This window comes from Populus trichocarpa, chromosome 2 (genome assembly GCF_000002775.5).
Source record: "Populus trichocarpa isolate Nisqually-1 chromosome 2, P.trichocarpa_v4.1, whole genome shotgun sequence".
NCBI lineage: Eukaryota > Viridiplantae > Streptophyta > Magnoliopsida > Malpighiales > Salicaceae > Populus > Populus trichocarpa.
The window spans coordinates 2,281,372-2,307,864 of record NC_037286.2 but is presented as its reverse complement, the minus strand read 5'-3'; the positions used below and the strand labels follow the sequence as shown (position 1 = coordinate 2,307,864).

At 33.2% G+C, this 26,493-nt stretch overlaps 4 protein-coding genes and 1 pseudogene across 4 annotated transcripts; 3 read left to right on the top strand and 2 right to left on the bottom strand.

Moving 5' to 3' along the window:
* Positions 1–3,112: 3,112 nt before the first annotated feature.
* LOC18096118 (uncharacterized) lies at positions 3,113–5,469 on the top strand (annotated as a pseudogene).
* On the bottom strand, positions 5,434–7,843 carry LOC7471948 (CBS domain-containing protein CBSX3, mitochondrial-like). The gene is made up of 5 exons (XM_052450877.1): positions 7,781–7,843; positions 7,168–7,506; positions 6,190–6,264; positions 6,045–6,105; positions 5,434–5,933 (listed from the first exon to the last, which is right to left on the bottom strand). The coding sequence occupies exons 1-5, from the start codon at positions 7,841–7,843 to the stop codon at positions 5,776–5,778; spliced, it is 696 nt and encodes a 231-aa protein (XP_052306837.1). The 3' UTR covers positions 5,434–5,775.
* Positions 7,844–8,271: 428 nt separating this feature from the next.
* LOC7479738 (uncharacterized) lies at positions 8,272–10,251 on the top strand. The gene has a single exon (XM_002301991.4). The coding sequence runs from the start codon at positions 8,420–8,422 to the stop codon at positions 10,076–10,078; it is 1,659 nt and encodes a 552-aa protein (XP_002302027.4). The 5' UTR covers positions 8,272–8,419; the 3' UTR covers positions 10,079–10,251.
* Positions 10,252–10,316: 65 nt separating this feature from the next.
* LOC7471947 (tubby-like F-box protein 5) lies at positions 10,317–12,650 on the bottom strand. The gene is made up of 4 exons (XM_002300728.4): positions 11,886–12,650; positions 11,690–11,777; positions 11,322–11,454; positions 10,317–11,240 (listed from the first exon to the last, which is right to left on the bottom strand). The coding sequence occupies exons 1-4, from the start codon at positions 12,243–12,245 to the stop codon at positions 10,571–10,573; spliced, it is 1,251 nt and encodes a 416-aa protein (XP_002300764.1). The 5' UTR covers positions 12,246–12,650; the 3' UTR covers positions 10,317–10,570.
* Positions 12,651–24,165: 11,515 nt separating this feature from the next.
* LOC18096117 (uncharacterized) lies at positions 24,166–25,326 on the top strand. Its single transcript, XM_006386149.3, has 4 exons — positions 24,166–24,332; positions 24,460–24,578; positions 24,691–24,812; positions 24,926–25,326. Exons 1-4 carry the CDS (start codon positions 24,281–24,283, stop codon positions 25,047–25,049), a joined length of 417 nt encoding a protein of 138 aa, XP_006386211.3. The 5' UTR covers positions 24,166–24,280; the 3' UTR covers positions 25,050–25,326.
* Positions 25,327–26,493: the final 1,167 nt, after the last annotated feature.

Below are 26,493 nucleotides of genomic sequence, written 5' to 3'. Positions count from 1 at the left end.
GGACCTGTTGGGCCTTTGTGTTGTTGGATTCGGAAAACGACTTCGTTGCTCGAGTTAATGATCTGCTCCACGCATGGATTCTTTTGCATTTTGTTAAGCAAATCTATTACAAATCAGGTCCTCAATGTATTCAAGAATCCTCAATAGGAGCCTTTTCTCAGCAAATATGCCCTAGCTTTTTTCTCAATTTTTAATGGAATTACCAAATTGAGGACTCTTGGATGCACTAGTGTCCCGACTGATACATACTATAGGTTTGGGACATAAGCGAGAAGAAGATTATAAATCGGGGACTAATCTGGTTTTATCCCTTTAAATTTGAAGGTGATTTGTTATCGATCAACAGCCCATTTCCAAGCTAAATTTTAAAGGGCTCGTCTACTTTCGTTTGTAAACACGACACGAGCCCAAAATCAAAAGCATGAAAATGATATTTTTAATTTGAAAATACGGATGCAGCTACAACAAGGTAAGTTCGAGAGGGAATATGCTAGGAGCTAGTGTGGGGTTACTGGTTAGACATGTATGGAAACTAGCTCTCACTCAAATGCTGAGGAAGGGCCCGAATAAATAAATAGACCCGGGTGGCCAGGTAAATGCGCAAGGAATCTCGATAAAATACACCACAATACTTAGAATCCTTATCATGCTCTCGCAAGTCTACCTCAGTGAAAGCTACATCAATGGGTTCCTTCTCTTTTTCCGCGGTGGAGTCCATTTCCCTGTGTTTCGCAGCCCTTTTCCCATGATTGGAGCATTCATCTATTTACCTTACCTGGGATATAACATTTGGGTCCCTGCGGCTCTTAAGCTTTGGTTTTCTAGGGCTTGGAAGAGCACAGCCCCCCCTCCTTCCCTCTTAGTTTATGGTCCACGCATGATCTGATAGTAACAGCAGGAGGGCCACCATTGAGGGAATCTTTGAAAAATGGGGAAATATTTTCTAGAGAGAGAGATTTTTTATCATTGAATCTACTTCAATAAAGCAGTGAAAAGATGTCTTACTGATGGAATGTTCGAAAAGATAAGAGGTAGGTGCTTGAGGTTCATGTAACGACCAATGGGATCAATCGATGGCTCAATCTTTCGCTTGAGGATGATATATTCTCTTTTCTTAGCACGCTGGACATGAATTCAAATCAAAAGCATTCAGCTGATGACCTAGCTCTGATTTTATTCCAAGATAACAGATATGCTGCTGCACTTTATCTGAAAGAGGGAAGCACAGATCAAGTTAATTAGCCTAGTGTTCAAAAGCAGGAGCATATATTTACTGCTTGATTTATCCTGCTAAAACATATGAAAGCAATGGAGTTGTTTCTCTCTCTCTCTCTCCAAACCCTCTGTTTGCCATCCCAGAAAAATAATGTTGAAATTTCTGTTGCTGGAAAAATATGGGTGATTATCATGGTTTAAATTGATTTTTATTTAAAAATATATTAAAATAAAATTATTTTTAATCTCAACATATCAAAATAATTTAAAAACAAAAAAAAAATTAAATTTTTTTTTTAAATAATTTATTCCCAAACACACAAATCCCACCAACTTTCTATTTTTAGCGTTGCTTCATAATCATTGTAACTGTAAAAGAATAATATATTATATACTGAGAATTTACCTAGCTTGGGAGCTACAAATTTTAGGGATATAATTGGTAAAATTTAAGTTTTGGCTCTTTCGAGAAAAACAATTCTAATCTTGCCGCTGAAAAAATTTCCCACAACTGACTATTTAATATGATATTAAAGTTTTAGTTTAATATTATGTGTTTATATAAATTTTAAATTTAATTTTTTTTAAAAAAGAATATATTAAAAAAGAATATAAATTATATTTTAAAATTTATTATGATTTTTCTACAGTAATTTCAATACCTCTAACGTGTACCAAACTCACATTCTATTATTCCATGTATCAAATAAATATAAATAAAATAACTTGGTGTTTATGGATTCAAATATATCAATTATTTCTTTTTATCATGAACTGAAAGTAATTAAAATATTAAATATAAAAAGGAAATATTTCGTAAAATTTCTCTCGAATACAATTTCTTCCGATCTTTTTTTAAAAATTCATGAGATAATTATCTTTATTAAAATCAAGTGCTTGTTTAACAACTGAAATATATGATAATTTTTTTGGCGACTGTAAATTTAACAAGGCTGAATGTATGCGTGGGCTAAGCTGCAGTTTGTGGGCCCATTCACTGTTCTAGCTTGATCTTTATTTTCTGGACCTGTCCAGTTTAGAGGGGCTTCATTCAGGGTTATTTTATATTAAAAATTAAGAATTATATTGTTTTTTTTTTAGATTTTATTTTGATTTGGTTCAGTTTTTTTTTAATTTGATTTTTTATTTTTTTGGTTGAGTTTTTTGGTTTCAGGTTTATGAAACGGAACCAAACCAAATTTTTTTTTAAAATATTCTAATCGGTTTAATTGATATTTTTTCATGGTTTGTTTTTTCTGTTTTTTTTGTTTTTTATTTTCTTGATTACTCGTCCCTACTAAAAATCATGACAAACTTGTTCGTAGCCTCAAAAATCAAACCCAGCTCGAAACCAAAAATCAATCTAAACTTAGATTTGGTTTTTTACAAACTTATAAGGTGCAAAAACACCTAATATGAACTCTTCACATCAAATGGAACAATTTGACACAAAAATCTCTTATTTTGATTGTCTAAATTAGTGTTAACGATAATTTTCTCTCACTGCCACTGAAATTCAGCGATTTCTTTTTCTCTCCTCTCTCAACCAAGAATAAAAAAAAATAATAAAAATAAAACTCTATATCAAAATAAAATTGGAACAATATTGAAGGACTGCAATTATATAATTTGCATGATTGTTTAAGTTAGAGGATCAAAATAAATGTTTTTAAAACTTATGATATATCATTTATGTTTGTCGTGTTTTTTATTTTGATCCTTGATTTATAAATCTCACTCTTTTTAAAATTAATTGTTTCTTAATAGAACTTGATTGTTCAAAAACAAATTCTTAGAATCAAACTGAAAAAATAAAAAAAAGAGCACAGTGGCAAATATATAATGAAAATCGAACGTGCGTTTTTCAGTTTCAGATATTTGAGGTTTATCTCGCCAATTTGACATCTCTGCTTTGGTTTCGTGGCAATTTTGCATCTGGGTTTTGAGTTTTGTACCTATATGCATACCGGAAGCATGAATTTGAAGCATTTAGTTAATAGGCAAGTAGTTGTCAACATGTCAAGATTTAATGGAAGAGTACGAATTCGTAGATATTTTTCTACCATCAGAGCTTCAATCCATCCCTCAAGCAGCAGCCGTGAATGCGTGCTTCTTTATAATGTTGGTAACTCGAAGCCCATTTTGTTTTTTTAATAGATATATGCACTCTAGTGGAGAAACAAAGTTATTGAATCGAGTTTTAATCCGAAACCCAGTAGTGATGATTCTGAGGAGGAGGAAGAAACCATGAATGACTTCTTGACGCGGTTTGTGTGGATAATGCCGGGGGGTTGGAAAAGGGTGGTCTTGAACATATGCTTGGTCCTGTGGCGGCTATTCAGTGGGGATTTGTGGAAAACAGAGTGGGAAGTGAGCAATGCCGTGTTGAAGGATATTGAAAGGGAAAGGAAGGAGAAAATGATGGGTTTTTTGCAATGCGAGGAGGTGCGGGAAATGCGTACGTTTTCTGGTGAGATTGGAATCCGAGGGGACATGCTTAGGGAGTTTAGGTTCAAATGGGCTTGCGAGAAGATGGAAGAGAGTGGCTTTTACGAGAGATTGACCCGCGTCAGAGAAGAAGAGAAAGCAGCAGAAGAGGGCAGGAATTCCGTGACCCGGGGTGAGGAGAAACCTAAGGTCGTGACTCTTCCTATGAGACATGGGAAGATGAAGCGCACAAGATTTATGGACTTGATCTTTCTGATCCTGAGTGGGCTGAAGTTGCTGATAGAATCCATGAGTAAGAAGAGCGTGATTGGCCCGAGGAACCCAAGCCAATATCTGGGAAATGCAAACTGGTTACCGGTTACCGAGAAAATTCTAGCACTAAAAGAGGAGGATGACCCTTCACCACTGATAGTTCAATGGGTAGAGCTTCGACAGCCTAGCAGGATTGATTGGTTAACTTTGCTGGATAAGTTGAAAGAAGAGAAAACTCATTTATACCTTAAGGTACAGTGCTCATTATATTTTTGCTGCTACCATTGTCAGTTACACAACTAGTTCATTTACGACATTGTGTATGATTAACAAGATTAGTTGTCGATTTATCTATTCCAGGCTAACATCCGTGACTACATCATGATTATCGATGCCAAAGCTAAAGAGAACCGCATAGAAGACGCTGAAAGAATTATTATGAAGATGAAAGAAAATGGTATTCTACCAGATATTTTGACCACCACTGTTTTGGTACACATGTACAGCAATGCAGGAAATTTTGACCGTGCCAGAGAAGCATTGGAAAGCTTGAGGAGCTATGGTTTCCAACCAGACACAAACATCTACAATTCAATGATCATGGCATATGTAAATGCTGGTCAACCTAAGCTGGGTGAATCATCGATGAGCGAGATGGAGGCAAGAGATATCATGCCTACAAAGGAGATCTACATGGCTTTTCTTCCGTCATTTTCGGAACATGGAGATGTTGGTAGAGCTGGGCGAATTGCCACTACAATGCAGTTCGCAGGATTCCAGCCCAGCTTGGAGTCTTGTGCATTGCTTGTTGAGGCATATGGGCATGCTGGTGATCCTGATCAGGCAAGGAATAACTGACTATATGATAAAGCTTGGACACAAGAATGATTGCAGCTTATGAGAAAAAGAATCTGTTGGAGAAGGCTCTAAATCTTTTGGCTTTGAGCCTGGACTTGCTACTTGCACTGTCCTTGTCGATTGGTTGATTACAGCTGGTTGATGAGGTTGAGAAGCTATTGGATAGATTTCTGTGCAGGATGAGGCTTCTCCTCTCAAGATTCAAGTTAGTCTTTGTGCTATGTATGCATGAGCTAGGGTCGAGGAGAAGGCTCTTCAAGCTCTGGGGGCTCTGGAAGCTAAGGAGTACTGGGGGCGCATGATTTCAGAGGGTTGTTGGTGGGCTTATCTCTGGTGGGTTTGTGCAGGAGGCTTGAAGGGTATATGGGTTGATGGAGGCCCAGAGCTTTGCTTCAGAGCATCTAAAGGTTGCTCTGATGGCATCTCCAGCTTTTCCCCGCAAGAGACCATCGTTATAGTTTGCAGTCTCGATTCTCGAGCTTTTGGCACACTAGTGATAATCAAGAGGATATTTTGGCAGTCATGTGAAAGTTGAACACTACCTGACAAGCAGGATGGAGCGTCCTTTCAACCATATTCCATGAATTTTGCTTTTATTCATGTGCCCATGTTGGTGTTATTCAGGAAACCGAATCATGATAAAGTGGCCCTTTGTAATAATTAATTGAAAGAAGCAGGTTGGTTCATTTTGTATTAGCTAAACGTGTTGCTTTACATGCGCTATGATATTTCTCTGTCAGATGCTGGATTGCCTTGCGCTCTTACACATTATCCACACAAGACTGGAGGCATGCCCATAGACATCTTCGTACCCTATGTTTTTCTTTGACTGATCTTACGAGTTGAGGTTATGCTCACACAGCAATCATGCACACGCGCAATCCCACCATTCATGCCTGACAGTTTCTGGATCCAAGTTTTTCTTTTCTTCTATGTGAGATTTAAAGAGATCTTGATGCGAGTAGATTCTGAAGACATGTTATCCCTACAAGCAGGAAGCTTTCATACATTGATATTGTTAGATTCTATTCCTTTAATGAACTCGTTCAGCCGCTTCAATTCTCGACCCTGCTGCTCTGCCACAGCTCGAACCACATCTACCATGGAAACCATCCCAGCTATCGTTCCATCTATGACAGGAACATGTCGAATGTGATTGTCTGAAATCAAGATTTTAATTTCCTTTCATCACGACATCATCAAATTCAATAAAAAACTCTAATTTATATTACATGTAATCGAAAAACATGAATTCCTCGCATCATAAATACCTGTCATCAGCTTCATTGCTTGTAGAATGTTTGTGTCAGATGCCACAGTTATTAACTTGTTCTGTCAAGCATTGAAATTAAAACATCTTTAGATAGGATAATTGTTACTCTATAGTCCCCATACAAAAGTAGTTCAAGAAATAACCTCATCTGTCATAATTTCCCCAACTCTTGTGTATTTAGATGATCTCCCTTGTGCTATTATCTTCCTCAGATAAGTCTGCTCAAGCATCCGTTCCACCACCATTAACAGAAATTAGATTAATATCTACTTCATCATATTGTGTAGTTCAGTAAAAAAATTTCTTTAGTTTCCAATGTTATTTTGAAAATCTTGGCAGTCCAAACATTACCTACACCATCGAAGTCAATTTAAAGTTTTTTTTCTCCAAAAGTTTTAGAATTAGAGATAACCAGTTTATAGACCCAAGTGTAGGATAATTCTTTTTTGAAACATAACAAAAAAATATTTAGGTTATAGAAATTTGATATTGTTATTAAACTTGTTATAGCAAGTTAATTTTCTAATCTGATTAAATAATATAAAAGTTTGAAATTACTCCGTCGACTTATTAAATCCAAAAACTACTTAATTAACCAATAAAAAAAGTTTGAGAATGGAATTGAAAAAAATAATGAAATTAACAGTAAAAAAATCTCTTGACCTGAATTTTAATCAAGATTAGGTTTAAAGTTAAATCACGTGGGAGTTGCATTCGGATGATTGTTAAAAAAAATTGAAGGATGAAATTAAAATAAAATAATTAAATTAAATTGAAAAAAATCGTTCATTGTTCATCACAGTGAAGCTCGGTGATGTTTACCAAGTCTTTTCAATGTCAAGTTTATTTCTCGTTGTTGTCTTTCATTACAACAAGGATAGAGGATGAATGCCTGACTGACAGAGTAATTCAATCAATGTAAAGTAGGCTTATTCAGAAATCAGGTACCTCTCTCTGTGATAATTCCTGCGATAAGCTCTCGTTCTCCTAAGACTACCAGTGACCCAATATTATTCTGCGCCATCTGCAAAATTAGATCTTAGCAGTAATGTTTGTGTACTATACAGAGAAACTTCATTCTTCAGGAGAACTGTTTCAGCTTTATTTCATTATAAACCTACATTCTTCACAGCATCATAAACGGTGTCAGTGGTGCGGCACCAGAGCCAAGAGCCAAGCTTTTCTTCTCCCTTTGTCACCAGTACATCTGCCACTGTTAAATTCTCTAGTCCTTTCTCTCCCACTGGAGGAGAGGAGGTCACACATCCAGAATGTGATAATATCTTTCTCCTCTCAATTATGTCTCTGACATGAGGATGCCTTAGAATTGCCACTCTGAGGGTTTCCTGGCAAGATCTTACCCCCTGGACAAGTCCTTGCATTTCAACACTGTTTGCTGAAAAATGAAAGTTCAAAGTATTGTCCACTGCAAGAATGTGGCTGACAGGATTTGTGATTGCCTAAAAGAAGGTTTGAAATAAAATTTGTTAAACTAAACTAAAATGAGAATTATCTTACCTATGAGGAAGATTAGAGAGCTTGAAACGATTAGGCGATCTTGTAACTGTGAAGTTATGAGATGGATTCAACCCATAAATAGCATTTTTCAAGGAGAAGACAGAAGAATGTCTACCTTGCAAAGTTCTTTTCTTGAATGATAGGATGAAGGAAGAAAGAATATTTGTCCGATCTTTTTTCTTGTTTTGTAGGTTGCTTCTCTGGTAGGCATGGTACAATGGTAGTATTGGCAGCTAGCAAACCAAGAGGTTGCATGCATTGCTTAAACCTTTTTGCCATGCTGAATTACGTGCTTACGACAAAATAGTCATCGTTGCAGTATTGGTATCTTTATCGTAGAGTCAAGGAATTTCTGTTTCTTTTATTCTAGATTAAAACTGAAATCGATCACCGGCAATCTATAGTCTGAGAAAACACATGTATCATGTGGATGGAGTTATAGCTATGCCCTACAAACAGAGATTTTGCAAAGTATATACTTGGAATGCCTTTAGGAGAAAAGTACCCTGGTTTCTCAGCAAAGGAGACAACACAGTGACAACTTAAAAACTTAAAGCAGAACGAGAGAGAAATACAAAACTTGAAGATGACAAATTGAGATGCTAGACCTGAGAGAGAAGGAAGATCTGTCTAAAGAATCCCGAATTTCTCTCGTGTAAAGGCTAGCCTTTAGAGAGTAAAGGAGGCAAAAGGAGATGAAGACGGAAACAGAAAGGTCTCAAAACCTTTCCAAGGTATCAAATAAAAACTTATTAATATTAATACCGCATTTCTCTACAAGAATTAAGCATCAACGCAGCCAACCTACATCTATATCCTTCGTTATACTTTTCATTTTCTTTAATCAAATCATCTATGGCAGACCAGAGGCCATTCCGCTTTCGGCTCCCTTGGTTATCAGCACCTGTTGCTCCTCCTCTACGTCCTACAGCTGAACCCCAACCTCCTCGTCCTAGAGTTGAAATTCAAGCACCAGCACGGCCAATCACCACCATCCCCATTCAACGGCCACCTTTCCGACCTGCTGGGATAACCCCAGCAACGACTCCTACTACTCAGACTACAGCACAGGAACAAACTGAACCTCAGCCAGTGCCACCACGTCGTGCAGCCATTGAGTCCCAAGTCAATGCCCAACCAGTATCACAATCTCGAGAAACACGGGCTGCCTCTGTGCCACCATCACAATCTCGTGAAACTCCACAATCAAGAGCTGCATCTGTGCCCCCATCACCCTCTCGTGCGAAAACTCAATCCCAAGCCGCCCCTCAAACCCAGTCACCATCTCGAGCAACTCCACAATCAAGAGCTGCATCTGTGGCTCCTTCTCCTTCTCGCACCACTTCCCAGCCCCAATCAGCAGCAGCAGTGACGGTCCCCCAAACTCAATCCCCGTCTCGTTTGGCCACTCAAGTTCCAGGTAGAAAATCTCCACAGCTCTCTTCTCCATCTAAGACAGCTACCCAAGTGCAGCCAACAGTTTCTCAGTCCCCATCAAAGAAATTACAACTAGCAACACAAGAGATCTCTCAGCCTCCTCCCAAGTCTACTCAATCCGACACTCAACAGGAAGAAACAAAACCAACACCTGCAGCAGAGCCTGTACAAGCATCAGATGCTGTGACAGCACCAACACCAACTCCTGAGCCAGCACTTGAGACGCCTGCATCATTACAAAAATCAGATTCCAGGACCATAGGTGCTGATCATCCTATGCCTCTTTCACAACCAGTGAAACGAGTAAAGGAAGATATTTTTGAAAGAAAGAAGACAACGACCATTAGCCCTAATGGGGAAACTATCAAAACAGCAAGAACCCGGTCTGCCTTTGGCGAATCTCATCAAAAAACATCCATGTCCAGCGGAGAAAAAGTTCCCCTGCAAAAAGAAATCAGGGAAGATATTTCCAAGTTCGTTCATAACCTGGGAATGGAGCACATGGAGCATCCCATAGGAGAAAAGCCTGTCAGCGTTGTTACTCTAGCAGGTGAAAACAGAGGAGCTACCATGTATGTGGGCTCTGAATCATCAAGAAAGGATGGGTCAGTCCACATTCATCGTGGTTATAAGATCAATCCAGATGAGAGCAGCGAAGCTACTACTGATGGAGAAGGAAGCTCGAGGGGTAGAAGCTCCAAAGATCTGCTGACAAAAGAAGATCCGGCAAGGAAGGCATATATTAACAGTAACACACAAAGTGTCAACAACTCGATATTGTTTGAAACTTCAGTAAGCGAAAGAAGCCCTGGTGTACAGCTGAGTCTCTCTTATAACGATGAAGAACCCAGCAAGAACAGCAGTAAACCAGTGCGTCTGGAGACTCGCAAGGCTGAATTCCAAGTCACCCCTGCTGAGAAGCTTAGTTATGAGCCGAAGGTAAGAAGACGATGCCTAAGAGGGCTTTTCTTGGAATCAAGCGACTCCGACCCTGATAATCCAGAAAAGCCTCGAAGACATGGCTGTCGCTATAGTTGTGGGCAGAAGAGAAAAGATAAGGACATAGGGGTTCTCTGACCTGGTAAACGATGACTTCGATACGATTATCTACCAACAAAAACATGCAATATGTACATGACAATAACGATATTTTACAAATGTGATAATAAGGATGCAAGATCATCCAGAAAGTAATGTTTATGTATAATACTTTTGCATCATATGTTAATGAAATGTTTCGTTCACTGTAATTCGCAACTTAACATCAAGATTCAGTATACAAACTTTCCAATATACAAAGAAAAAAATTTAGAAGTTCGTAGAATATGTGAAATAAAATTCCATAAGTGAAGAAGTTACAAACTTGAGGTAGCTGCTGCAGAACTACCTTTCTGCGGATAAACAAATGTTGCAACTTACATAGAGACCACGAAGGCCGCTGCTGTTTACATAAAATTAATGCTGATGATAAAGTGCAAATCCTAGATGCTTCTTTTAAAGGGAATATATACAACAAAATTTTCAGGGAAGGATAATGTGAATATGGCACAAGATGGCAAAAGAAAATGATCATTCACAAGCTGGTTTAGTGTCAAAGCTACTCAAGCAGATTGCAAAAGCTTGGAAGGCAGAGAGGGGGTATCGATAGTCCATGGTGAAGATATCTTTCCCAATCTTTCCAAACTGCAGAATGACTTTTTCTTGCTCTTCTACTGGAACATTTTGGCAAGGCTCCACAGCTGCCACCAGCTGGAAATTCTTCACAGAGGCCACTGTAACACGCCCTTTGAAATTTAGACACCAACACTGCAACTGCTCATGCCATCTAGGAGCTTTATTTTTCAAAATCAGGGGATCATTTTTGCTGCAAAGTGAATCAGATGACTCAGCAAGGCTATTCGAGCTGAAATCAATAGGTGGTTGCTTTAGTTTTGAAGCAGACAATGGAGAAGATTGCTCATTGCTAGGATTATTGAATTCCGATGGAGTAGGAGCTATTCCCCCTTCTTGAATAGCAGAAATAGGGATCGAGTGAATGGTGCAATGCATTCTCCTTGGACCTCTGGTACGAAGGACATTAAGCTCATAAGAAACGGTGGCCACATTATAATTTCTAGCAGCAACCCCTGGCGACACTTGGATGGAACGAACTTTACGCTGCGGCTTACAATTGGATCTCATTGCAGGACATGGAGTCTGACCGTCGTAAATGGTGAATTTGGTTCCCAGGAAATTAGACCTGTTCAGAATTTCCCAATCAATTCCACAAAAGAAGAACGAGGTGGTGCAAAGACAAGAAAACCAAAAGGATAAACCATACCTCAGTTTTCCAACATAGGTATTGCTGGTTTGACAGAAATCACTTCCAGCAAATGATATCCGAAAATCTGTGCTTGTAGCCTTCCTAATCTTCTTTGCTGCTAATAACACTTTATTCATATCACCAGACAAAGCTGAAATTCGATAAGTCACATCAGATTAGCAGTCAAAAAACACATAGTTTAGCTTACAAAGATTAAAAACACACCATCACGGTAGAAAATTTCAAAAAAAAAAATTCACGGCTGACTGTATAGTGAATCAAATAACTCAAAAAATAGACCCATTGCAATAACAATCTTTCTATTTCAAAAATTCAAAAAAAAAAACCCATTAAATTAACACAAGAAAGCATAATAGAGTATTTACCAGGACTGAGACCCAGATACAAAAGATAAGTAGAAGTGGCCCTTTCCCTCTTAATAAAGCATTGAATTGGAGCATCTCTCGGCCCCGGCTGATCAAAAAACAAAAAAGAACCCCCGAAATAACATTAACACCTAACAGTTCACAGAAATACAAAACAAAAAAATTAAAAAAAAAGGGTTCTCTTTTTTCAAGTCACCTGCTTTAGTGAGATAGGAAAAGTAATGCAACCACACTGTTCTGGGGTCTTAACAACAGTTTTAGTGATTTCTCTCCAAGACTTACAAACAGAAGCACAAGCAACAACATCTCTTCTTCCAGGCCATGAAGTTTCACTGCCTTCAACTCTCTGAATCACATCATGTAGCAATTCAGGCGGCAAATTAGCCCACGGACTCTGTTCTTCAATCAACTCCCTAAACAACTCAGACCCACCTCCTAATTCAGGCGCAATATAAGCTCTCCCTCTTCGATTTGTTCTGTTCCTCTGTAACTTTCCCATCGAAAATGTGGTAGAAATGTCATCTCTAATCTCCTTTAACTTTCCCTTAAATGACATCTTGATCACACCCGAGATCTGATTAGCGATTTCGGTTTGGAATTAAAAGAAAGTGAGACAGGCAAATTCATGCATGTGATTACAGACAGTTAGACAAAGTCATAGGAAATGACGAAATTCTGAGGAGTTGGAGATCGGGACGAGGAATCTAAGGGAAGTCTGCCAATGTCTTGGATAGAGCAAAAGCTGTCTTTATTTTCTTTTGTATACGTGGAGGAGTGACACGACGGCAGTTGTGAAGTTAGCCACCAGGACCTGAGGCGGAGGAGCTTTTTTCTGAACAGAGGGACTGGCACAGCCACACACTCACTCACTCTGCTTTTATTTTTCTCGGATCTCGAATTCTAATCTTTCGGTCCTCTCTTTCCCTCTTATTATTGAATCGTTTTTTTATATAATCTTTTGTAGCTGCTTTTTTATTTTATTTTTATTTTTTGAGGTTTTGTCAGTTAATTTTATCGTGGAGTGTTTGTGTGTGATTTTCTTGGACGGGATACTAAATTCGTTCTGACGTGTTAGGTTTGTATTGGGTATGTTGCTTCATTGACACGGGCCTATTACACGTGGTAGTGATCAAGCGGTCTAATAATTGCCCACAAAATCACATGAATAATGATTTGCTTTTTCTTTTATTTACTATTATTTTAAATTATATTTTACTTGAAAAAATATTAAATTAGTGTATTGTTTTAGTATTTTTTATAGTTTTGATGTGCTGATGTGAAAAATAAAAAAATTATTTTAATATAATTTTAAATAAAAAAATTTTAAAAAAATATATTTCACCACAATATCAAACACACATAAAATATAAATTGATCATGGTGGATTAATTGGTTTTTTTTTTATAAACCGTTCATTTCTAAATTAATAAAAGTTTTGAAATAGACTTTGAATTTTATTTTTTAAATGTTAAAACCTGCATAATGATGTATAAAAAATATTTAAAAAGTTAAGATCTAAAAGTGTTAGGTTTTTTTACAAAACTATACCCAAGAGTAATATTTATAATATTAATAATAACATTAAACTTGAATGATCCAAGTTTAAGTGGGTCTGGCTGCAATATCAAACTTAATAGTCTTGGATGTGGGTCTGACTGCAAGGTCGTGTCATAAAAGTATGATAATTAAATAGATTAATTAAAAAGAAAAAAAACTAACATGAAGAAAAAACTAATGAAGAAAAAGAAAAAAAAATCTGAATTAACTGGGTTAACCCGTCAAATCTGAGATCCGTGTCATGAAAGTCCAATAACTAAATAGAAAAAAATTTAATATCAACAAACTAAATAAAAAAAAGTTAATTAAAAAAAAAGACATCAACCTTTTCACCGTGAACTGCACTGTGCAATCCACAGTGAAAGGCATAAAAAGAAAAAAAAGAAAAAAATAAATAAATGATAAAATTTCGAGTTGACTCATCAAACCAGGTTAACCAGTCAAACTCGGAATCCGTGTCATGAAAGTCTGATAACTAAATAAAAACAAATTTAACATTAACAAACTAAATTAAACAAAAAAAATTCATTAAAAGAAAAAAACACAAAGAAAAAAACAAAAAAAAAAACCCATAAAGGCATAAAAAACAAAAAAAACAATTTTTTTTTAAAAAAATATATGTTATAATAATAATAATATATAAGTACAATTAAAAGCCGTGGGAAAGCTATAGTATTTTCCCCACGTCTTCAGGTTAACCCGTTAAACTCGGGATCCGTGTCATGAAAGTCTGATAACTAAATAAAAACAAATTTGACATTAACAAACTAAATTAAACAAAAAACAATTCATTAAAAGAAAAAAAACATAAAGAAAAAAGCAAAAAAAAAAACCTATAAGGCATAAAAAACAAAAAAAAACAAAAAAAATTAAAAACAAAAAAAAATGTTATAACATAATAATAATAATAATAATAATAATTATTATTATTATTATTATATATAAATATAATTAAAAGGCGTAGAAAAAGCTACATTGCTTTTCATGTCTTTTAGAATATTATTTAATATGTGTCTACAAAACTTATTTTTATATATCGATATAGGAGGGAGTTCATATATACAATACAACGAAATTAAATTATAATATGAAATTAATAAAATATATTTTATTATTTGATTAAATTACGTTAATCTCCGCATTGGAAACCCTAATTCCTTTATATTTGATAAATTAACAAGTGTCCTTTGTTCAACATCAAACGAATTATCACCAAGGTATATTTTTGGAGTATTATATATATATATATATATATATATAGTGACGCCTCGTGATTCCTTTAAAAGATTCGTGGGTTAATCAAGGAATATTATTGTTATCTTCAAGAAATTCCTAATTCTTTTTAAATATGTTTTTGACTTATGTTTTGAAATATTTTTTGTTTTAAAATATATTAAAATAATTTATTTTTTAATTTATTTTTAATGTTAATAAATAAAAACATAAAAAAATAAAAAAATTATGAAACGGCAATTCAATTGCAACGCAAAATAAATACCTTATTTTTAACATCTTATTATTGAATTGTCTTGAAAATTGGTGTGGAGTGTGTTTCCAAATGCTTGTCTATTTTTAATAACTCAATGCAAGGTGTTTTAAAAAAATATTAATTTTTTAATTTTTAATATTAATACATTAAAATAATAAAAAATATTAATCTAATAATTTTTCATATAAAAAATATTTTCAGAAACAACCACAATTACAAAAACAATCACAATATTTAAGAAGACAATGACATTTGCTTGAAATCCTATAATTATCTTCATGTTATTGTTTTCATTACCGAGAAAGTTAATACTTTATTTGATATTATTGTTAAATTATGTTTTTGAAAAAACATTATTTTTTTAAGCTTAAATTAAATTTTATTTTAATGTTTTTAAATTTTTTTGATATATTGGTGTTAAGATTAAATATTATATATATATATATATATTATTTTGATATATTAAAAAAAAACATTTTGAAAATAAACAGATATCACACTTTATAACAGTGACCAGTGACTAAATTAATAGCAAGTGATCTAGGCTAACTACTTTATCAATTTCTACGTATACATTTATTATAAACAATTCTATCTCGAGAGTTGAGAATTTCTACTTTTTAGGGTATCTATTACGAGGTTGCGTTGGATAGAAGGTTGAGCATTTTGCATGGCAAGATGATCTTTTCTTTTAAATATAAACCAAGGGGGTATGATCACCAAACAATTAAGAATGCTGTATTTAAAAGTCTGATAGTAATTGTAATTTAAAATGTGTTTTATTTAAAAATATATTAAAATAATATTTTTTATTTTTAAAAAATTATTTTTGATATTAATATATCAAAACAATTTAAAAATATAAAAATATATTTATCTTAAAAATACAATATAAACCGTTTTCCCAAACACTCATAAGAGTCCATGCAACTTTTTTTTTCATTATATCTTATTATATAGTATATCTTTTCATCACATTGGTCCTAGCCATGTAGGCCGTAGGCAGCTTTCTTTTATATATATATATATATATATATATAAACTAGCTTTTCTGTTTGTTGAAAAGATAATTGTAATTACTAGCTACTTTAAGTTCAATATTTATTCTTCCTTTTGAGCTGTCACGTAAGGAAATATGCTTGATTATTCGCGATTTTTTTTAGGTGATGCTGGTTTAGGACATTAATTTGTTATCTAACTTTGTTTTGGTCGATTTTTCAAACCTAATTAGGTAAAATCAATTATTTTTAAAAATTAAAATAAATATTGTTTTAAATAAAGAATATATATAAAAATGTAAAGTGATACGGTGACCCAATGATATAAATTATTTTTTAGATTAGATTGTATATCAAATCTAACAACTATGTAATATACTATATACTAAATATACTTGCGAGCATAAATGTGCATAATTGCATTGTTTTGGCATGCTTATCACAAAAGTCTTTGCCTCGACTCTTGCAGCCATGGCTTGAATGTCAATTATGGCTTGTGTTTTCCTTTTCATTTGCTTTAGGACAGGTTTATGGCTTAGGTTGGACCATCACTTCATGCCTACTCGACAAAATCATGTTAACGTAGTGTATGGTCCAAAAATTAAACTAGAAATAAACATTTCCTCTCAAAGGATCCATATACTTCCACCTAAGCCACCAGCACCAGAATTGCTGCCCAGCTGGACCATATATAGCAAGATCACGATCCAACTTTTTTTTCTTTTTCTTTTTCTTTCTGTTGCAAGCTTGATCTTTGCTTCATGGGTGTGGATATACAAGGCGATAACAGCAATAATACACGCATTTAATTCCCTCTATTATTCCATTTCTTTCAAATGAAAAGATATTCCACTAGGCATGAATCTTGACACGTGGAAACCCACTTGGGATGAGCTGAAATTGCAAGGAAAGTTAAATAATTTCACTGTGTTTTTCCCCATAAAAAAACTACAGCCTATCCGTGATAATGATGGACCTTTTGCACCCATGAGTGATTTTTATATAAATATATTAGTATGTTAAAAAAATTATAGAAAGGAAATATCCAATCAGTAAATTTTTAATTAAAAAATAAATAAAATGCATTGCATTATTAGGATTACAATACATAATAAGCAAATTTTTTTAAAAAAAACCCTAAAATGAAAGAGTGGTGTTTAATAATGTAAAATATTGTAACTCAAGAATGATTTTCAGTATAGATTATAATAACAAAATGATGATTTTGCTCTTATCAACAAAAAAAACCTCTTTGGATAGCTATTGGGATAATACAATTTTTTTATATTTTTTTCAAAATAAAATAACTAAATTATCTTTAAAACACAATAAATAAGTTGTTTTGACTTTTTTCAAAACACGGTAAAATAACTAGATTATCTTTAAAATAAAATAAAAATTTAATCGGTGTCCACGAGCTTTTTCATATTTCCATTCTGATTTTTCTTGTTATAATCATGTGAGCTAGGGGGAATTATTATTTTATTAAATATAAAATATTATTTAAAAATAAAAAGCTGCTAGCTCATGCAATGACACTTCAATATATAGGGAGTTCCTGCATGCATTCAAGTGATGCATAAAAGATCCTTTAGTTGCCAAACAGTGGCTTCCGAGGCAACATTAGAGTCATATCGATGACACCTCCATCCCTGAACAACGTGCATGGCTAACGTGCCTCCGGTATGATATCAATAATATTTTTTTAAATTTTTTTTTTCTATCTCTCCTCCTTGATTTCTACGTTCATTTTAATTTGTTTATAGCAACCTTTTAATTTTTTTTTCTTCAGATTTGGTTTGTTTTTTTTATTAATGTTTGTTTTATTTAAAATTATTAATAAAATTAGAATTTATTTACAATTACATCATCTTTTAATTTTTTTTATTTGTTATATTTGATCTTATTCTTCTAATTCTATTTATTTTATCTAATATAATATTTAAAATTAATTTTTTTATGATTTAATCCCTCCTTATTTTATTTTTTTAATCAAATTTATTCTATTTTTTTTTTCACATGTCTCGTATCTTTTTTTTTGTTTTTAATATTAACGTCACCCTAGCATCTGTGTTTTACACTAAAAATATTTGACCTGCCTCGAGGTTATCATAACTGTAGGTGAGGTTAACCACATAACCTTGTTTAGGTGAACTTTTGATCCTGACCCATGTGAGGTGGGGACCCACAGGCGAGTCCTTGTCAGAAAGGTTACCAGCAAGAGTCACGTACACGTGCAAACCACTCCAGTCTAATGATTTTCCTTGGTCAATTAGGCCCCAAGACAGAGAAATCTAGTCTCACTACAGTGAATGCACGGTGGGATAAGCAAAATTTTTCAACGACAATTTTTTTTTTTTTTTTTTTTTTATCCTGGTTATTTAATATCTTAATTTTATATACACAGAAATCGAATCTGACCCTGTGTTTCATCGTGGAGTCAATGATTGCAACGAGGAAAATAGTTTTGATCTCCGAAAAGTGAATTCTCGTTGCGAGTTATATATATATATATATATATATATATATATGGCTGTAGTCTGTAGATGCCTCTGCTAATTAATGAACAAATTATATGCTATTGTTTTGCATGAATGATTGTAAAATAGCTAGCAGCTTTTTGAAATAGAAAGTAAAGTTGTTTCCATTTGTTTAAAATGTTAACTCTAATTAATTAAAATAATATTATTTTATTTTTTTATAAAATTCAAATTAATTTTTCAAATTGATCAATATATCAACTAAATTAACTCATAATTAATTAAAAAAACACTTAATTTGAGCTGGGATTAAGTTAACCATACCCAGTTTAATAACTGCGGCCGCAAATAAAAAAAAGTTATTAAATATGAAGTTTAAGTGAAAGACTAAAAGTATATTTTTCTAAAATAAGTTTTGATGAAGATGTTAAAAAGGTATTTAAATTAAAAAATAATCTAAAAACTTCCTTAAATAGTTGTATTGTGAATAATCGGCTGGTGGGTAGTAAGATCACTCACTATTGGCGCATATCTCAGACAAACCTAATTATTCTTGCCCCATTCAATTGGACACGAAGAATACAATTTTGGTATAATTAAGGCGTGGCTTAATGATTATTTTTTTGTGTATATAATTAGGTTTATTCATCTGCAGAAAAATGAATCATCATCGCTTGTTGTTTGATTAGGGTATCAAAATTATAGCCACCTAAAAATAGAGGGTCCACTCACCAATTGGTGCACCCAAAGAAGACCTTCAGTACTGATCAAGGCCTTTACCGTGGGAATTTTAATCATATAATTACAGACCGAAAGTCTTGTATTAATTAACTATGGTATGGCTTCTTTCTCACACAAAATATTTGCCTTTTATAAAATACAGGTGATGTTTAGGAACATGATTAAAATTATGTTTTTTTAAAATTTATTTGTTTTTATTTTAAATTATTTTTTATATATTTTCGGTTCGTTTTGATGTGCTAGTATTAAAAATAATTTTTTTAAAATAAAAAAATAATATTTTAATATATTAAAAAAAATACTTTAAACCACAACTGTTATCATATTTTTAAATACCACTGAACAACGTATGCACATCTTTAGATTTTAACAAAGGCTTTATTGAATACTCAACGCCCTTGGCTGCTAAAACTTTTGAAGTTAAACTCATTTGAATTTTCAAGTCGAAGTTGCATTAGATTAAGTGATTTCTGGTTCATTTTTTTTTAAAAAAATCCAAGTACCTGGTAAAAAATTGATGTAGGATGTCTCATAAAATCATATATGTGTATGTATGTATATGTATGTATGTTTGTATGTATGTATGTATATGTATGTATGTATGTATGTATGTATGTATTGTCTTGATTATTCACATCCCATTCAAAGAGTTGCTTGCCTTAGAAGTATAATAGGGTCAAACATATCTTTAAATCTTAGAAAGAAGGGATGTATATATGGAGATGTAAAGATAGGAATAAATGTTCCTCAAATATGACATTCCATTGGAAACAGGGTGGCAAGAACTTAAACCCAATCAAATCAAGCACATCAACTTCTTTTTCTATACTTCAAAAATTATTAAATTAACATTTTTAAATATTTTTAATATATTGATATTATTAAAAAATAATATAAATTATTTATTGGGACATCATCTAATAATTTAAACTATTGGGTTGAGATGATTTTTTGACAGAGTATCAGAACCTTAATAATCAAGCGGTCACGAGTTTGAATTTCACAATTTCTATTTATTTGATAAAAATTAAGCACAATGTAATGTAAGTTTATGTAAGTTTCAAGTCTAAATAACTTTTACTTGATAATGTATGTTAATTATATTTTAAAATCTCACCTAATAATTTAAACTATTGAGATAAAATAGTTTTTTATTATATATATATAATTTCAAGAACTTAACACAACACCAAGCTAGCAATTGATTAGTTAAGAAAAGGTACCGATATATATTGTATCAGACATACACAGTAACACCTCTACTCTATGGAATAAGCCGAGGCAGAAATAGCCAAAACACATAGGTGCCCTTTAAACGACAGGACGTTAGATTCTTAAAAGGATTGAAATGTGGAGCCCTTGTTGCATTCATTAATTGAACTGACTTTATGCAATAGATGTTTGCATCAAGCTTGTTATAATTGGAAATTTGCCAACCGGTAATACATGCCAGCAAGGACAGACGAAGCTGGCGCCAAGGCATGAATGTGATAGGCATATTCGACGACGGGATAAGATTTCTGGGTAGCCATACAAACTATACCCATGCTGGCTATATAAAACTTTAAATCTTCAAGTGATTGATTGATTATTTTGATGCCATTTTGCCACAGGTTAATTAGAAGCAGTATTGCCGGCCAATGAAACGTGTAATGTGACGTGCGTGGCATGAATATATGGTTTTTGTTGCCCAGCTTTGAGAGTTGCCCACTACCTTCATATATTCGCCAAAGCTTTGAGAGTTGCCCACCTTCATTTTGCCCAGTTTTTCTATTTATTTATAGGTTGAATTATGGGATGCTAGCTAGCTAGGTTTGAATCTTGAATGACGTCAATGACGAAGATATTTTGTAACTCTTGCAAATTCAAATGATGAATTATATTGCAGGGACAGTACTAGGAAGCGTAACAAAAGCTTGTAGTTGAAGAAAAATTCTAACTTCGGTTTGTAAGCTATTACTTGATATTTTTATTTTTTAGATTTTTTTTTCTATTCAAATTATAATTTTCAATTTAATTTTGAATTTACTAATTAGGATGGGTTTTTTTTTGTGTGTTTTAATAGCCTTATAGACTATTTTCAGTAAAAAACTTTATGGATCATTTACTTTTCAAAATATATGAAAGTTTTCTCAAAATTAATCTAAAAATTTAAAAATTCTAGTATGTTATTTTTAAGTGTTTGAGCGTCTTGTAGCACAAGTCCACGAGTAAAATCTGAAAGAAAAACATGGAGCCATGATTAAAGCACCGACCTATTATTCACTCTATCCCTTTGATTTTATGATGGCACAGAGGGAAAATCTTCGACTTGTGGTAAACATGATGCTCGGAATTCAGGTGCTGTCGAGTGATGGTGAAAATAGCAATAATCACAGCCATGCATACCAAAAACCTACCAAGAAAGTAAACGAGCTGTATTATGGTTGAGAAATAATTAGAGAAACTCGGCCTTTTATTGTTTTGTCTTCCCGAACCTTTTCTGTCTTTGCTCTCACGCTCAAAAGCAGTGCTCCTTTTACTTTTTTCTTTCTCCTCATCTTCTTCAATGTCCATCCCACCAGGTCTTATTTTAAATTACTGATAACTAGCCTGCACGTATTTACTCAGATGATTTGGGAACTGGTTCAAATCCAGAGAAAAATAAAATCTGCGAGATTTTCCTGTCAATAAATATGTTATTTGAGCGTGGATACTGGCAATTCGATCGAAAAAAAGTATATATCGCACAGAGAAAGTTGTTTATGCCTGCCAAAGCTCCCAGAAGAAAAAACATTGTAGATAATGGTTCATCTAGTGCACTGATTATGGTCACTAGCTATCATCATTTATAAGAAAAAATTGGAAAGCATGCCATTTGAGAAGTTGTAACCTCTGCTAAGTTTTTATGTGCTATAATATTGGCCCGAGAATCAAATTCTAAATTTTCCAATTTCAGTGGATGAACTGCAAAGACTGTGAATACGCAGTCTGCCATGGAATGACGTGCATCATCAATTCATCACTTTAAATTTATTCCACATAAACAGAATTCCTCCTTGCGGGTGTTTTAAAGGAAGAGCGGCAGTCGACAAAGTCATTTCAAAGGGACTTTCACCGTTAAACAGCGACCTCAGAGGCTCCGAGTCTTGACTTTTAAACTCTCTCCTAAGGGTATAAATTCTCCGATATTCTGGATCAAAGTTAATTTGAACCTTTCAGGTTCTGTTTAGTCGTCAAGAATAACAGATCTTAAATGAGATTGAGAACGAGAATGACTATTGTGTTTGAAATAATAATAAAAAACTAGAATGGAATTTAAAATTTCTAATGTTTTTTTTTAAATAAAAATAAACAATAATTTAAAACTTATTGTATCAACAGTGGCAGTAGAAAAATAATAAAAATTATTATAATAATGGTGGTAGGCTGGTAGCAATAATGATGGTGGAGAAGAAAAAAAGAGTTAAATAATTAGATAGCAATAGGTGAAAGAAAAATAATAATAATATTAACAAAAACGGTGAAACAATAATAATAATAACTAGTGATGGGGATAATTAAGATAAAAAAATGATAAAAAAAATTAATATTTAATAATATATCATTTAAAAAATTAATTCTTATTCATTATTTCCATTCCCAGCTCACCTTGCATGGCAATGTAACTTTATTTAATTTTTATTCTCATTTTATTTTCTCTTTATTAAACCCCTAAAAAGTTAAAATAAAACTTTTGTTTTTATTTTCACGTTTCCATTCCTTATTATTGAACAGTCCATTGAATTTATTTTTATTTAAACCTTTTATTTTCACGATTTCATTCCTTATTACCAAACAATTGAAGCTCGTTCCAAGTTGAAGCTTCAAGTTTCCTTGGCCCAGCCCATGTACATAACCAATAGAAGACGATACTCGACCCAGTTCAATGGCCTGTGAGTGACAGGATAGAAGTGGGCTATGTCTGGCCCAATCCGATATATTTAATGACTTGGGCCATACGGCCCATGAAGCATCATCTCTGATTCTCTTCCACCTGACCAGGAAGTCAAAATAAAACGCAGAAGATATTTTTCGCGCCAATCCAATCGTGGGGCCAGTAGTGTGAGCAAAAGTCGGGGGCAAAATGCAAGGAAAATATCTGGCATCTCCATCCTCTCAAAATCCTGCCTCTAGTTTGTACATACGAATGAATCTGTGGGCAGTGGTTTGTTTTAAAGATTATTGGACACAAGTTGGGGAAACCTATCACAATCATAGACCCACTTCAGCTTGTTATGTAATAAAGTCAACAGGCTCGCCTCCTTCGTCCATACTCTGTCGTTAAACTATCCCAGATTTATCGTATATACATCAAAATCAGAAAAAAAAAATATATATTTTAGATAAAAAATAATTTTAAAACCAAGAGCTACGTGATGCCAAATGGACACTAAATCTATAATATAAAACCTGATTCAAACTAGTTTTAAAATTAAATAAGTTTTATTTGATCGACATAAATAAACTTGATTTAACATTGATCAAATCAAGATATTAGAATTTAAAAAAAATAGTTTTAAATAAAAACAACATATTTTGATTGTCAAATAACCTCACTCTTGACCTGAATCGTCAAGTTACAAATCAAATTGTCCCGTTTATTTATAGAAAAATAGATTCCTTTTTAAAGTAATTCTCATGGAAGTGTATTCATGAAAAATATTTTTTTTTAATATTTGGTAATTTAATAAAAAATAAATTAAAAAATAATTTTTTTTCAAATTTATTAAAAAATAAATATCAAATATGACGGATAAAAAGTTTTTTTAAAAAATTAATTTAAAAAAGAATATGAGAAAAACAATAGCAATTAAAAAACAAAAACAAAAAATAATATAAAAATAAAATTAAATAAAATTTTAAGAAATAAAATTGAAAAACAAATTTAAAATAAAATACATAGTAATAATAAGATTCTAGAACAAAATAATTTTTATTTTTTTCATAACTTTTAAGAAGTGTTTCCGTTCAAAAAATAAAGAATTTTTTATTGAAAAAACAAATTAAATTTTTTCTACTGAAAAATATTTTCATTAATTAATTTTTTTAATAATAATAAGACAAAAAAAATTTAAACATAATTGAGATTTTAAAAAACTATTTTATATGAAAAAACAGGGCTCTGTAGATATACATTGCATTGCACGAATATTGGCGAGCAAGCGAAGGATAAGAACAAAAAAAGGATAAGACGTGAGACCCCCCCGGACATCAGCAGTATATATAGGATAAAAGATCATCATTATCACAAGATCGGTAAGACACACACTCTTGCTAAGTGCTTTGATTAAAAGGTTTTGAACAAATGGGATCTTTAATGTCTGGTTGGGACTCACCTGTCCCTGATCGTGAATCAGGTAAATATTCTTGGCAATCTTGGTTGTTCAATCTGTGCCATGACACACTCATGGAGCTTTCGGGTTTTTTTTTTTTTTTTGGTTACTTGATTTGGCTTGATTATGTGACCCGTGGTTCCTTGTTCAGTGAAATACCAAAGGAATAGGTCACAAACTAAAGGAGACATTGATGCTTACTGGAAATCGAAGAAGAAAACAGAGGAGGATCATCTCAAAGTTTTCTCTAGTCCATCAAATAGCAACCAGGTCTAATTTCTATAACATGTTCACTTAGTTATATTCTTTTTTCTTGGGCACGTTTCTTTTTGCATGAATACTCTGAATCTTCACTTACATGATCATGACATGTATGTTACAGGATGGCATGTACGAAGATGATGGAGTAAAGTTTCAGAGACCAAGCTCTCCAGCCGATACAGAGGAGTTCATGGACACGGAAGATGAACCAAGTCTGGAGCAAGTCATCAAGAAAAATGGCTGGTAATTAATTAAGCTAAAAGTCCTCAGCATCTTACCCCGTTATGGCCACTAGATCAAATTCTTGTATGGTTTAATCTAGCATGTACATTCTAATCAAGCCATTGTTGTTGCAGGTGGGCAAGTAGCATCTGGGCATTTCTAAATGAAACACCAGAACTGGAACGTTCCTCCAACAATTACTCACCACAGTTTCACATCGCCAGCTCAAAATCCATCAGTGGAGCCAGTGCTGTGTGATGGCCTCCTTGCTTCCTATATACTGCATTGATTTGCTAGTTAAGCTAAGCTACCACCTTTGTAAGATGTTGTGAATATGGAGAAGTTGAATGTGATGAGTGGATTTTGTCCTCTCTTCTGGCCGCTTGATCATCTGTATAAATTATTAAGAGTGTAGGATGGTTGGCCATCAAGACATTGACTCGTATAATTTGGTGCTCTATTTATTACACCAGGCTTTTATCTTTGTTGTCCCCCTAATTAATCAAAGATGGTTTGAAAAGGCCTTCATGAGAAATACAGTGAAATTGTGCAGTTTGTATCCTGCTATTCTATATCTGTGATTCGAACAGTGTTTGTTTTTGCCAAATTTTTTATTTTTTTATTTTAAATTTTTATTTTTTAAAATTGTGGTTGATGTTAAAGATATTTTTTTAAAAAAAATATTATTTGAGTCTCGTGGCAGGTTGAATCAGAGCTGGATTCAAGCTGTGCAATGTTTAATAGGAACAACGACCTACCGTAGGATCGATTATATAACAAGCTTTTTGAGAATGATCAGTTATATAATGAAAGGAAATGGAAAAAAAAAAAAAATTCAGTCCTGAAACATTCATGACTCATTATTTGGTCAATATATATCAGTTCAGGGTGGATTGGGCCTTCTGGAGCATTATTAGTTCACGAAAGAAACGGAGCCCTGGAGCCCCCGATCTTGGGCTAATGGTGAAGGTTTTAATGGGCCGGTTTCTCAAAGGAAGGTTTCTTGTTGCTGGGCTTTATGGGCTACCATGTACACAAACACCAAGAAAGCGATAAAAGATAAATCCACCGAAACCGGTCTCATAGTTATAAATCCTGATCTCTACTGTGACCTCAGGCGATGAGTTGGGTGGGGGGTTAACTCGTAGTTCTATGAGTTAACCCGGGTTTTTTTTTTATAAATGGGTTACTGTCATTCATTCATTCATTTATTTATATCATGCTGGTTATTATTGTTATCCTGTCGATAAAAAAAGAATACGCAGCTAATCTTAAATACAAATGATATTTTATGGGAGTTTTTTTATTTAAAATTATTTTTTATGTTTTATAATCATTTTAATTTACTAATATTGAAAACAAATAATTTTTAAAAAATAAAAAAATTATTTCAATATATTTTTAAATAAAAAAACTCTTAAAAAAACCGTTATTATAATACCAAACGGGTTTGAATACAACAAGCTTTTTTTACTCAAACAGACGTTACTATATTATTAAACAAGTTTGAAAATGAAAAGCACCTTTTAATCAAACTGCAACACCCTTCGATAATCTTTAAAGTATGTTTAGAAATGCGGTATAAACCGTGTTTCAAAAAATTTTAAAATTTATTTTTATTTAAAATGAAATTTTTTAATGTTTTTAAATCGTTTTGATGTTTTGATGTTAAAAATTATTTTTTAAAAATAAAAAAACTTTA

Coding starts and splice junctions, on each gene's coding strand:
- LOC7471948 (XM_052450877.1), bottom strand. CDS start 7,843: ATGGCAAAAAGGTTTAAGCAATGCATGCAACCTCTTGGTTTGCTAGCT. Junction 7,507..7,780: donor TAGCTGCCAATACTACCATT/GTACCATGCCTA, acceptor ACCTTCTTTTAG/GCAATCACAAATCCTGTCAG. Junction 6,265..7,167: donor TTTATGATGCTGTGAAGAAT/GTAGGTTTATAA, acceptor ATGCTTGAGCAG/ACTTATCTGAGGAAGATAAT.
- LOC7479738 (XM_002301991.4), top strand. CDS start 8,420: ATGGCAGACCAGAGGCCATTCCGCTTTCGGCTCCCTTGGTTATCAGCA.
- LOC7471947 (XM_002300728.4), bottom strand. CDS start 12,245: ATGTCATTTAAGGGAAAGTTAAAGGAGATTAGAGATGACATTTCTACC. Junction 11,455..11,689: donor GTATCTGGGTCTCAGTCCTG/GTAAATACTCTA, acceptor ATCGAATTTCAG/CTTTGTCTGGTGATATGAAT. Junction 11,241..11,321: donor ACCTATGTTGGAAAACTGAG/GTATGGTTTATC, acceptor AATTCTGAACAG/GTCTAATTTCCTGGGAACCA.
- LOC18096117 (XM_006386149.3), top strand. CDS start 24,281: ATGGGATCTTTAATGTCTGGTTGGGACTCACCTGTCCCTGATCGTGAA. Junction 24,333..24,459: donor TGTCCCTGATCGTGAATCAG/GTAAATATTCTT, acceptor TTCCTTGTTCAG/TGAAATACCAAAGGAATAGG. Junction 24,813..24,925: donor GTCATCAAGAAAAATGGCTG/GTAATTAATTAA, acceptor TTGTTGTTGCAG/GTGGGCAAGTAGCATCTGGG.